At 41.0% G+C, this 12,543-nt stretch overlaps 1 protein-coding gene across 4 annotated transcripts in view; it reads left to right on the top strand.

Annotated features, from left to right (window-relative positions):
* APOO (apolipoprotein O) overlaps nucleotides 1-12,543 on the top strand; it is a 56,635-nt gene that overhangs the window by 36,536 nt on the left and 7,556 nt on the right. For 3 of the 4 annotated variants that reach the window (XM_057539096.1, XM_057539095.1, XM_057539098.1), the window contains 3 exons: nucleotides 2,731-2,822; nucleotides 3,477-3,515; nucleotides 6,243-6,323. In XM_057539096.1, coding sequence (XP_057395079.1) covers nucleotides 2,731-2,822; nucleotides 3,477-3,515; nucleotides 6,243-6,323 — 212 coding nt within the window. The remainder of the gene's footprint in view (nucleotides 1-2,730; nucleotides 2,823-3,476; nucleotides 3,516-6,242; nucleotides 6,324-12,543) is intronic. The other variant, XM_057539097.1, reaches the window with a different exon arrangement.

Below are 12,543 nucleotides of genomic sequence, written 5' to 3'. Positions count from 1 at the left end.
GGGTGTGGAGATAGGCAGGGAGACAGGGGATTGCACTTTCTTCCAGAAGTTCTGGGGCCCCCAGCTCATTGTGTGAACCACTAGGAGCTAGAAGCTCAAGAGCTGCTGCCTATCAGCTTTCCCTAGAGGAGTGAAAAATGGCTGGTTGGAGGGTTTGCTGTCCTTCACCTGGTCCTCACCTTCATGAGCTGCCCAGGTGCTTAAAGCTTCAAGTGTACAGGTGGGCTTCCAGAGGTGTAAAAGGCTTTTCTCTTCTAGAGTAATTATAGCCTTTCAGTCAAGGCAGTAGGACAGGGAGAGAAACATAATATTAAGAGTCTAGATTGATAGTATTTGTATTCTCTTCTGTAACCCCAGTTCCATTTTGGGGGATTTGTCTGTTTAAAGTTTAAGACCGATAAACAGCACTTGCATTCTTCTTTGTAAATGTGAGTAACATACATTGCACTAGCATCTATATGCGTCCCATCTCAAAACCCCCGTGCCTCTGAGTGGAGACTGTTTCTTGTGTCAAGTCCATTTCTAGTGTATTCTCCAGTTTTACCCTCTACCAGTTTTCTTAATCTCATTCTCATTTCTCCCAGCTCTCCATCCTTCTGTCTGTTCATTTCCCCTTTCCCAGGGCTCTACGTATTCTCACAGTCTAGACTGAGACTCAGTCAACACAGCTCTTGTCTTGGGACATGGCTCCACGCTCTCTTGGGTTTGACCCCCTTTGCCTGAGGTCCATGTTGTCTTCTCCTAGGTTTGCTGCCTGTTGTTGAACTACATGCTTAAGTCACTTTCGAAAAAGCCTATGTTGGAGGTAAACTTTCCAAGTTTTTGCAAGTCTGAAAGGACTCATACCTAGTGATCGTTTGGTTGGTCGTAGAATTTGTTCTCCATCAAAACTTTGAAGGCTGCATCTTCTAGCACCCAGCGTTGCAGGTGTGAGAGTCAGCAACCAGTCTGTCTGCATGATTGTTCCGTATGAAGTGATTCATTTTTTTCTTTTTTTCTGGAAGCTTTGAGGATCTTCTCTTCGTCTTCAGTGTTCTGAACTTCCATGGTGCTGTGACTACATATAGATGTTTTTCATTCTTTGGTTGAGCATTTTGGTGGCTTGCAGCCCTCAGCTGTAGGCAAATATATATCTTGTATTTATTTGAAAATTTCCTCTCATTCTTTTTCTTTCCTGAACACGAATTCATTTGTGATTGAGCTATTTAAACTGACCCCATATGTCTCTTGTATTTTCTTGACTATTTTATTCTTTTTGCATTAGTTTACTTTGGTCATTTCCAAGAGCTCTTTTCTGCTCTCTTTTCACAGAACTCATTTTTCTTTTAATGCAGTAGCTTCTTGAATTTATTGATGATACTTAATAACAGGTTTAGTTTTGTTTTTAAGTTCGTCTCTTTCCTTTAGGGTCATTTTTCCTTCTTGCTTGTCTTGATCTTCTCTTTTATGTTGCAGGCTTTCCTCAACTTTCCTCAGTTGTACAGTCATGTTTAAGAACAAGGCAAAAAACAAAACAAGAAAGAACAAGGCAATTGAAACTCTAATAAGAACTTTTTGCGTATAGATGGGGCTTGCTGGCAAGCAGGTTCTTCCTCAGGGTGAGCCAAAAGGGGACTGCCCTTAGGTGGGGGGGTGACAGTGCCCACCTGGGGAAGGCTGGACCCTCAGCACTAACACACACATGCACTCACACCAGCTGTCTCGGTTCTCAGCAGCAAATCCATGGCATTTCTTCCGCGATACCCTGCCCCCCTTTTAAGATTTTGTCTGGCGAGATGGCATGACCACAGGCAGTTTTGCACTGGCATGGCATGGAGGAAGGAGAGGCTCACCTGGTCCATGCACAGGACTTGTATTTCTCCCTCTATCTTGATCCCTGGTTGCCCTCTCCACCCTGCATGGTACCTGACATCTCTGGGCTGCCAGGGACATTCTGCTCCCTCCTCTGCTGTGGCCCCTGCTCAGGATTTAAAGGCTGTCTGTCCTCTTGCTCCCATCCACTCTCCGTTTTCTGAAACTTGCTTGACACTTCTTAATAGCCAATAGCCCCTCCATACATTTTCTCTTCGTTGTGGGTTTATTATCTGTATTTTATTCTTTTACTGTTATTTTTATGGGGTATTGGAAAGGAGAGGAGAGGAATGCTTGCATTCAGTATTTAAATAGGAAGCCAGTTTACTATGAAAGAATGTAAACCTTAGAAACCAAAATAATGTGTGGTTTTCTTTTTAAAACAATCTTTTTTTCTGTTTCCTTAGAAATGGTGGTTCTCTTGAAAACATTGTATTGATGAAAAAAGCCAGGTGCAAAGGACTACATATTATATAATTCCATTTATACGAAATGTCCAGAGTAGGCAAATCCATAGAGCTAGAAAGTAGATTAATGGTTTCCTAGGGCTGGAGGTGATGGAGGAATTGGGGGGTGACTGCTCACGGATGTGGGGATTCTTTTTGGGTGATCACTTCTAAAATTAATTGTGGTGATGGCCGTGTACCTCTGTGAATACACTAAAAGCCGTTGAATGGTACAATTTAAGTGGGTGAGTTGTGTGAATTGTATCTTCCTAAAGCTATGAAAATGTGGTGGTCCTTTTTGGTTCATATATTAGGCACATTCTCTGTCAGTCTAAGACCAAAGAAGTCTTACTCAATGTTAGATATATGACGGAAACTGTAATGGTGAAGATAATGAATACTCTGATGGTGTCCATAACCTTTTTTTTAATAGGTTCAAAAATAAAGAAGCTGGTGTATCCACCTGGTTTCATGGGATTAGCTGCCTCTCTTTATTATCCACAACAAGCCATCGTATTTGTCCAGGTAAGTTAGATCCAGTAAGCTTGCATGTCCTTTGTTCTTGCTTATGTATGTATGGGTTTACTGCTTAATTTAATTTTATTTTGCAGCCTTTCTAACACCAGACTAAAATTTGTTTGCACATATAAATGAACTACAACAAATTTAAATGTTTTTCTGCACTATGTACCTCAGTTCTGGCCCTCCTTCCAATGTCAGTATTCAGAGAATGCATGCTAATTTGAATATTAATCAAAGAAAATTTGCTATGCCTTTTTTTTGCATAATTACATGGAAATCTAGAGACTCAAATTCCAAAGCTGATAGTTACAGGTCATTCTCAGTTTGGGCTTATCTGGTCACAACCTGCCCTCCTTGGAGTTGCAGGCACAGGCCTGTGCTCTGGCCCTCTGCGCCTTCTCCCTCATCCTGGTGCTAGCCTCGCTTTCCTTGCTGGGGACTACAGGGAGTGCAGTCCCTTCTGCTGGGAACGCCTTTCTCAGGGCTGTCAGTTGGCTGCTCCTTTCCTACCCTTCAGGCCTCAGTTTGATGGCATCCTGGCAAGTAGAACACAGTGGCAAGAACACGGATAAAGCTGATGCCTTAGTCAGGTTGAGCTGCCGTAACAAAATACCACAGACTGTGAGGCTTAAATAACAGAAATTTATTTTCTCACAGTTCTGGAGGCTGGAAGTCCAAGATCAAGGTGTCAGCAAGGTTGGTTTCTCCTGAGGCCTCTCTCCGGGACTTGCAGATGGCCACCTTCTCCCTGTGTCCTCACATGGCCTTGTCATTGTGCGTGCACTCCCCTGGTTTATCATCCTTGCCTTATAATGACACTAGTTAGATTAGAGCTCTACCCTTATGACGAACTTGACCTTAATTACCTCTCTAAAGGCCCTGTCTCCAAATACAGTCTACTGTATTAACACTGTGGGTTAGGTCTTCAATATATGAATTTTGGGGGATACAATTCAGTCCATAACAGCTGGACCAGCAGTTCTCAGAGTGTACTCCCCGGCCCAGCAGCATCAGGATCACCTGGGAACTTGTCAGGAATGCACATTTTCAGGCCCCAACCCGGACCTACTGACTCAGACACTCTGAAGGTTAGGGCCAGCAATATGTGGTTTAGCAAGCCCTCCGGGGGATTTTTAGCAAGCCCATAATATTTGAGAACCACTGATAAAGACTAGACTCTCTCCGGGCAGTGGTATGTGGACTTAGTGCGACTCTACATGTAGAGTCCCTTGGAAAACTGGCAAGAGCAAGGCAGACTCGAGGTTTTGAGGTCCTAGACAGCTTATGGAGACAAGGACTCATTTGCCAGAATTGCCATCTCACACTGAGACTTGGTCCTAGGAGGAATAGCAGTGCCATCACCAGATTTGGGCCCTGAGGGCTCTGAGCCAAACTGACCTGAAACTGTGCCCCCTGGAGTCCTTGTGACAGTATCGAGTCTAGATTCCTAGACGGTGCTGCAGTTGAAGGTGGGAGCCCAGTGGCTCCAGCTGCGGGAAATTGTTGCCTTTGGTGGCAAATACCAGTAAGATCTTCATGGCATGGCCTTAACATTGTTTACAGCAGTCCTGGAGGCAGACAGTTACTGATCCTCTGCCTGCTTCAGCCCCAGCTCTGGAACAGTGAATCGTGTCTGCCTGCCCTAGATCATAAAAATGATCAAACATCATCTCAGTCTGTTATGGTGTAAATAGTAAATTGGCTGCTGGTTGAGAAGCATATGTGGCTGCCCTCTGAGTAGAGGTCTTTTTTTATCTTCTATGCCACAGCATATGTTGCAAAAGATTTTTTGTATTCACAACCAAGATAGTAGCATGCAAATCTGAGTTGTATTCTAATTTATTTTTAAAGTCAGTGGGAAGGAGTTTTGTCTTTTATTTTGTACCTAGGGTAAGCCAGAGCAAAGCAATTAACTAGTTTCACTAGATATAAAACATTAGTGATCTGTTTGGGATGATGAAAACGTTTTGAAAATGGATAGTGGTGATGGCTGCATAGCATTGTGAATGTAATTAATGCCACTGAATTGTACACCTAAAAGTGGTTAAAATGGTAAATGTTATATTATGTGTATTTGCCACAGTAAAACAAAACAACATCAGCGACTGAAAGAGAATTTCTGATACCGTTTTAGTGTCATTTAGTTCCTATTTCACAGTTTCTTTTCTACTTCCTCTTCTTTTTTATTCTTTTTTTTAATGAATGCCATGACCTTGGACAAGCCACTTAATCACTTATATTCTGTTTTCTGTTCAGTAGTGTTTGGAGAAAAGTACTGTAAGAAAACCCTTAAAGTGATGGCAAATATTGTTTTTCTCTCAAATTTAAAGCACTGAAAACAGTGCCATACTCATGATAAATGCTTGATATGTCTACCAGTGGGTCTGAGAATCATATCATATTCTAAGAACAGTTGGAGCAACTGGAAGAATGTAACTTGTAAGAAACCAGCATGTTGCAGCAACCCCTGGATTTACTAGCACTGTGATCTTGGATGAGTCACTTGGCCTCTGAATATTTCCTTACAGTCTTTGCCTACTTACCACATAGGGTTGTTATATAGAATAGAGATAAACCATGTGAATGTGCTTTGTAAAGTAAAATGCTATACATTGACAAATTATTATAAAAATTAGGAAGAGAATAATAACTGCTTTCAGAAAATTGAAGTACTGTCATTTAGAAGAATAATCAATATGGTCATAAGTAGGACCAACGAATGCAAATTATTGGAAGCATTTTTTTTAAGAAAGCTCAATACTTAAAAAAAAAGTTTCCAACAATTAAAGCCAGCAGGCCAAAGTTGGACAAGTGCATTTTAAGGTAGTGAGCTCACTGACCCCAAAATATTCTCTGACCCTGGGGCCTACCTCTCAGGATGTTGTAGAAAGGATTTTGAAACAGGAGGCAAAATCGCTGTAGAAACTCAAAGACTTTATGTTTTGAGGGATCTGGGAAGACTGAGAGCATCTTTACTGAGCTCACCTATTTTTTTACGTAGCCCCTAAAATGAATGATTGATTTTAAGCTTGATTTTCAGACTTGTTTGGCTGTTACGTGCTAGATGTGATAGGTAGTAGCCTTCCTTCTTGTCTGATCTTCAGGCATTTCCCATATCAACAATGATCCACATTTTTTTCCCTTGAAATTGTGAAAGTTTGAAATATACACCTATAATTTATGGCAAATTATTTTAAACAGTAACTATACACGGGCAAGCTATTTTTTCTTTTTATGCTATCATTCTTACTATCTTTTATTTGCTTACATTGCACAGTTTTAATGTGTATGTCCCAAGATTCCTGTGTTTGTCGTATGCTTAAATACAGTTCTTTTGGAAACAGGACAAAAGAAAACAGAAAATTCTCTTCCTTACCACTTCATGTATGGAATAGCAATGGATCTTTTATATTTTGTTTCAAGGTCAGTGGGGAGAAATTATATGACTGGGGTTTACGAGGATACATAGTCGTTGAAGATTTGTGGAAGGAGAATATTCAAAAGGTGAGAAAGATCTTTTTCATTATCTTCCTTTTGGTTTAAATATGTGGTTTCTCTCGGGTTTTATAAAATTCTTGATGCCCTGTTGCTTGCTCTTGCTTTTTCTGTTTGTATTTCCTTATGCTTCTAGCTCAGATTCTCTGGTGGCCTTTATTGGAGGAGCAATAGAACCTCTGTGCATTTGATTATTTTCAGCAGGGCTGAATAAGTGGGGACCATAAAATACATTCCACCCCAGTCTTAGACCATAATTTCCACTGTATTGTATTTACAGTTGGCTCAGAGTGTTGCATATTATCTGAAAGTTTTTTCAAAACTAGATTCAAAGGGAACATGCTATGCTCCCAGCAAAAGACAAATAACCGAGACTCCTCCTCTTGCTATTTCATTCATCATAGGCTTCATTCTTCACTTTATCAGTACTGTAACTGTTCATCCCCTAGCCTATGGGCCCAGTTAAGGGCATATACAGGACCAGCCACCAGTTACAGGCCACTGTGCTGATTGGTGGGTGAACAGCAGAGGGGAAAAGGTTGTGGAATTATAAGGACAGGTCATTTTTTTGTCTCTTCTCACAGCCACTTAGCTGATTAAATGTTGCCCATGTTTGCTGGGACATTCTCTCTTTCCTCTGATAAGGATTAGTGAATATAGAACAAGGCATCATGTCTCCTCCAAGCACTCAGAGGCACAGCTCGATAAGGAAGAATTAGGGTTCTTATTATTAACATACCTTCTGTATCATAGAATACTTTTGACTCCTGTCATCTCAAATCAGAATACCCTTTTTAAAAATATAAATACCTAGGGACTTCCCTGGTGGTCCAGTGGTTAGGCTCTGAGCTTCCACTGCAGGGGGCATGGGTTCGATCCCTGGTCGGGGAACTAAGATCCCGCATGCTATGTGGCATGGCCCATAAATAAATAGCTAGATAGATAAATAGATACATACATACATACCTATCTCAAAACCCAGGATTTCGAACTGGAATTTGGAAGTAACATTAACGGAATAAATTATAAGCCCTCCTCATTAGTTACATAAATAATCTTCCAGTGAAATCGTAAGACTAATTATTGTACTGGTGATTTGTAAATGAATTAGTCTCTGTTGAGCCTGTTTATACTAGCTCTTGAGTAGGAAGTTCTGTATTAATATCAAGTGCCCTTTGGCAATCCCTTTTAAAGAATAAACGCTCATAGTTTTATTTTCATGTCTCTGACATTTTCTTTGGAAGCTTTCTTTCCTGTTTAAAAAATTCCTTAAGTCCACACTGAGTTTAATATGGGAAAGGAAACAGAATGTCAGGAAAGCTATACACAGCCTTAGAAAGAAATGTGGAAGATGAAACTCCTCCTCAGCTCTGAGTGCTCACTGTGGTGTCAGTGCAGAACCGATGCACATGAAAGCTATGGTGGGGGGGATCCCCTGGGAGCCTCTGAGCGCTCACTGTGGTGTTAGGCAGACACGTGCACACCAATGGGACTGTGGTTGGAATGCAAGCTAAGCAGAACAGCATTTTATGGTAATTTGAAAACGTTGCCTATTACAGCTACTCGTATTTACATGCAAGTCTTTGGGGAGTGAGATAGTAAAGATGCCTAATTAGCCTGGGGTTGGTCTGCATGTCTCCTCTGGTCTTCTTTCTATGCTCTTGCCCTCTTGAGCGTCACTGAGAGCTTAGTGTTCTTCCATTCATTTACTCTCAAAGCACAGTTGTCCTGACAGCTATCTGTTGTGAATAGAAGATAATAAAATGGATGTTGACTACTTAAACATTTAGCACAAGTTGTTTTTTTTTTAATTAATTAATTAATTTATTTATTTATTTTTGGCTTGTTGGGTCTTCGTTTCTGTGCGAGGGCTTTCTCTAGTTGCGGCGAGAGGGGGCCACTCTTCATCGCGGTGCGCGGGCCTCTCACTATCATGGCCTCTCTTGTTGCGGAGCACAGGCTCCAGACGCGCAGGCTCAGTAGTTGTGCCTCACAGGCCTAGTAGCTCCGCGGCATGTGGGATCTTCCCAGACCAGGGCTCGAACCCTGCATTGAACCGTGTCCCCTGCATTGGCAGGCAGATTCTCAACCACTGCGCCACCAGGGAAGCCCCTGTTCCCCAATTTTTATTTTGAAAAAAAATTTCAAAACTACAGAACAGTTGCAGGAATAGTATAATGAATATACCTCTCACTTAGATTCACCAATTAACGTTTTGCTACATTTGCTTTGTCTTTTTACACATGCTTGGGTGCTCACACACATGTGTATTTTATTTTTCTGAACCATTTAGGAGTTAGTTGTAGATATTGCGCTTTCTACCCATATCTAATTCAGCATATATTTCTAAAGAACATGGTCATTTACTGATATAATCACAATACCATTATCATGCTCAGGAAAGTTGACATTTCATTGTTTCCATAATCATTATCTAATATACAGTCCATAGTCAGATTTCTTCAGTTGCCACAATAATGTGCTTTCCTTCAACAATTTTTAAATTGAGTTTTTTATACCTGAGTGAATTCTTATAAGGCACACACCCTTGTAACCATCATCTAGGATAAAAACCCGGAATTTTGCCAGCCTCCCCAGAAGCCCTTCCATGTAGCTCACCCCAATCACATTCCTCTCTTTCCATCCAAAACTACCTACTATCCTGACTTCCATAGTAGGAAGTAACTTCCCTGTTTTTCTTAATGGCTTTATCACCTAAGTCTTTATCCCTGTCACTTTAGTCTTGCCCATGATTATTTCTGTCTTGATATTCCTTTTAAGTCTTTTTTTCCCTTTTAAGTCACTTTTAATCTACAGGTTCCCCTTCCATCCTCTTATTTTCCTTACACTGTATCTGTTAAAGGAACCTGGCGTGTCGGACCTGTAGAGTTTCCAACAGTTTGGGTTTTGCGGATTGCACGCTTACGGTGCAGTTGAACGTGTTCCTTTCTTCTCTACGTTTCCTGTAGATTGGCCACTGGATCCAGAGGCTGCCTAATCAAGTTCGTGTTTGATCCTATTGGCAAGGCTATAGTTCTATGTAGGCATCTAAGTTTTTGCTTCAGTTTACCATTTTGGCGTTAGTGGCTGTTGAGTCTCAATGCCTAGACCTACTGATTCACTGGGAGTTGGAAAATGGTGATATTCTACTTCTGTCATTTCATTTTCACATAATAGCTAGAACACTTTAATAAGGAACTACTTCCCCTCATATACTATTTAGTTACTCAGTTATAGGAAAGATAGGATAAATGCTCAATTTTTGCTCTTATTTATCTGGTTTTCAAAATAATAAATTGGTTCCCTCTCATCCTCAGAAGGTCACCAATTAGTGGGGTTTTTTTTAGAATCATTTTGAATTTGTAGACTTAAATATATTTGGGTTTGAATGCTTTGTATTTCTTATCCTTGTTGGAGTTCAGATTGTTCCATTTTGGCTAGTAGAAGTTGGCTCTGCATCCTTTTGACATGATGCAAGGACTGCAATAGTTTCCTCGCTGTCTGGCATGTCAAAATGGTCTCAGAATCTCTCATTGTTGTTTTATTGTATGTTCCTTTGATTACTAATGAGGTTGAGCATCTTTTCACATGTTTATTGGTTTCTTCTTGAAATGCCTGTTCATGTCTTTTGGCCATTTTTTATGTGGATCATTAGTTCCTTTCTTAATGATTTATAAGAGTTCTTTATTTTTTCCTAGATACTAATATTTTTGGTCACATGTTTGCGGATGTCTTCTCCCAGTTTTAGGCTTGTCTCTTCAGTTTTGGTGTCTTTTGATGATCAGAAGTACTTAATGTAGTTGATTCATAGATCTTTTCCATTACAGTTTTCACTGTTTTACTCTAGGTGTTTAATAAAAGCATGAAACTATTGATTGTCCATTGCTAATCTGAAACCCTTTCAGAATAGTCCCAGCTCAAAGCCTGAGTTTCAGAGATGGAGGCTATTTGTGGGTGTCAGGCCCCAGGGTCACAGATAGCTCTTTTGGAGTTGTCTTCTACATTAGCCAAACACAGCAGTGTGTTTCAGTAAAAGTCATGTTTAATTTTCACTAGATTTTTAAAAAATGTGACAAGTTACTATCAAAGAATTGTAGAATGACTGTTAAAGACCAACAGTAACTAAAAAAAATCTTAATAATTCTTTGAAGGTAAGGAAAATATAAAAGAAATATAAACCTGTTACTAACATGAAAACTGAGCAGAACTTCTAAAGCTGAGCTTTTAATAGTTGTAGTCAAGCCTTTGCTGGCTCAGCAGGAAAATGAAAGGGAAGCAGCAGCCATCATCCTGTGTAAATATGTCCTGCTTTCTTTTTCTCCATTCGAAATTCCTTAGCTTTCTAAACACACTCAAGTTTTGCTGTAAGTTATGTGATTTTAAAATGATCATCTTTGAAATAAGGCAGTCACAGAAGGAGAAATACTGTATGATTCCACTTAAATGAAGTATCTAAAATAGTCAAATTTATAGAAGCAGAGAGTAGAGTGGTGGTTGCCAGGGGCTGGGGGGAGGGGAAAATGGGGAGTTGCTAATCAATGGGTATAAAGTTTCAGTTATGCAAGATGAATACATTCTAGAGACCTGCTGTACAATATAGTGCCTGTAGTTAACATTACTGTATTGTACACTTAAAAATTTGTCAGGAGGGCAGATCTCATGTTAAGTGTTCTTATCACAATAAAATAAAAAGGACAATGTGGTGGGTTTTCCATAAAGCTAAATTTGTTCTGAATTTGTGCCCTTTCTAGTTTTTGCTGTTTAAAATTCTAAGAAATAAAGGTACTAGGCAGTGATTTTTCTTTTTTTTTTTCTTGGCTGCGTTGGGTCTTCATTGCTGTGCATGGGGTTTCTCTAGTTGTGGCGAGCAGGGGCTACTCTTCGTTGCGGTGCATGGGCTTCTCATTGCGGTGGCTTCTCTTATTGCAGAGCACGGGCTCTAGGCGCCTGGGCTTCAGTAGTTGTGGCACACAGGCTCAGTATTTGTGGCTCGTGGGCTCTGGAGCGCAGGCTCAGTAGTTGTGGCGCACGGGCTTAGTTGCTCCACGGCATGTGAGATCTTCCTGGACCAGGGATTGAACCCGTGTCCCCTGCATTGGCAGGCAGATTCCTAACCACTGCGCCACCAGGGAAGTCCCTTTCTTTTTTTTTAAACATCATTACTTAGCAAAATAAAAAGTAAGAAATCTTGAAAAAAAATGTCTCCTTTTTCGAAAGGCATACACTTTTGGTATGAGGAAAGGTAGACAAGGCAGGATGCAGCATGGCCTGGTGGCCAAGAGAGTTGACTCCAGAGTGGGTGCACCGGGCTCTTCCCCCACTCCCACCCCACCCCCACCTCTTACAAGCCTTGAAACCTTGGGAAATTGCTCTGGTGCTCTTGGGAAATGGGGGTAGTACCTCATGGGGCTGTTTCAAGGATTGAGTTTATCCATGTGAGAAGCTGAGAAAATGGACAGACTTTAGAAATGGTAGCCATGATAGATGTCATGTGACATCTGCATAGGAGAAGGTAGCATTTCCTGATGGAAAATGGAGCCCTAGGGCTTATTATACTCCTTAGTCAAAAGTCCTCCTATCTGTTTTAGTTTCCTATTGCAGCCATAACAAATGACCACAAATTTACTGGCTGAAAGTAATACAAATTTATTATCTTAGACTCTGTAGGTCAGGAGTCCGGTGCTAAATCAAGGTGTCAGCAGGGCTGCGTTCCTTTCTGGAGGTACCAGGGGAGAATCCGCTTCCTGCTCATTGAGGTTGTTGACAGAATTTAGTTTCTTGGCAGTTATAGGACCAAGGTCTGCTTTGCTAGCTGTCAGCTGAGGGTAGTTCCCAGCTTCTAGAGGCTGCAGCATTCCTTGACTCCCAGCCCTCTTCCTTCATCTTCAAAGCCAGCTGCTGCAGATGAGTCCTTTTCATGTCCCATTTCTTTGACCCTGTCTTCCGTCCTCTTAGACTATAGGAACCCATGTGATTCGATTGGGCCCACCCAGATAATCCAAGATAATCTCCCTATTGTAAGGTCAGCTGGTTAGCAACCTTAACTCCAATGCCACCGTAATTCTCCTTTGCCATGTACGGTAGCACAGTCACAGGTTCCAGGATTAAGGTGCAAACATCTTTGAGGGGGCCGTTATTCTGCCTACCACATCCAGTGAACTGGAATTTCACTGGGGTCTTTAACAGGTCATTTATGTTTACCTTTTATTTCCTCATCAAAAAACTTAAG

The sequence above is a fragment of the Balaenoptera acutorostrata genome, chromosome X, assembly GCF_949987535.1.
Source record: "Balaenoptera acutorostrata chromosome X, mBalAcu1.1, whole genome shotgun sequence".
Lineage (NCBI taxonomy): Eukaryota > Metazoa > Chordata > Mammalia > Artiodactyla > Balaenopteridae > Balaenoptera > Balaenoptera acutorostrata.
Note: the sequence above shows the minus strand (reverse complement) of the source record. Positions and strands in the feature narration are given on the sequence as shown.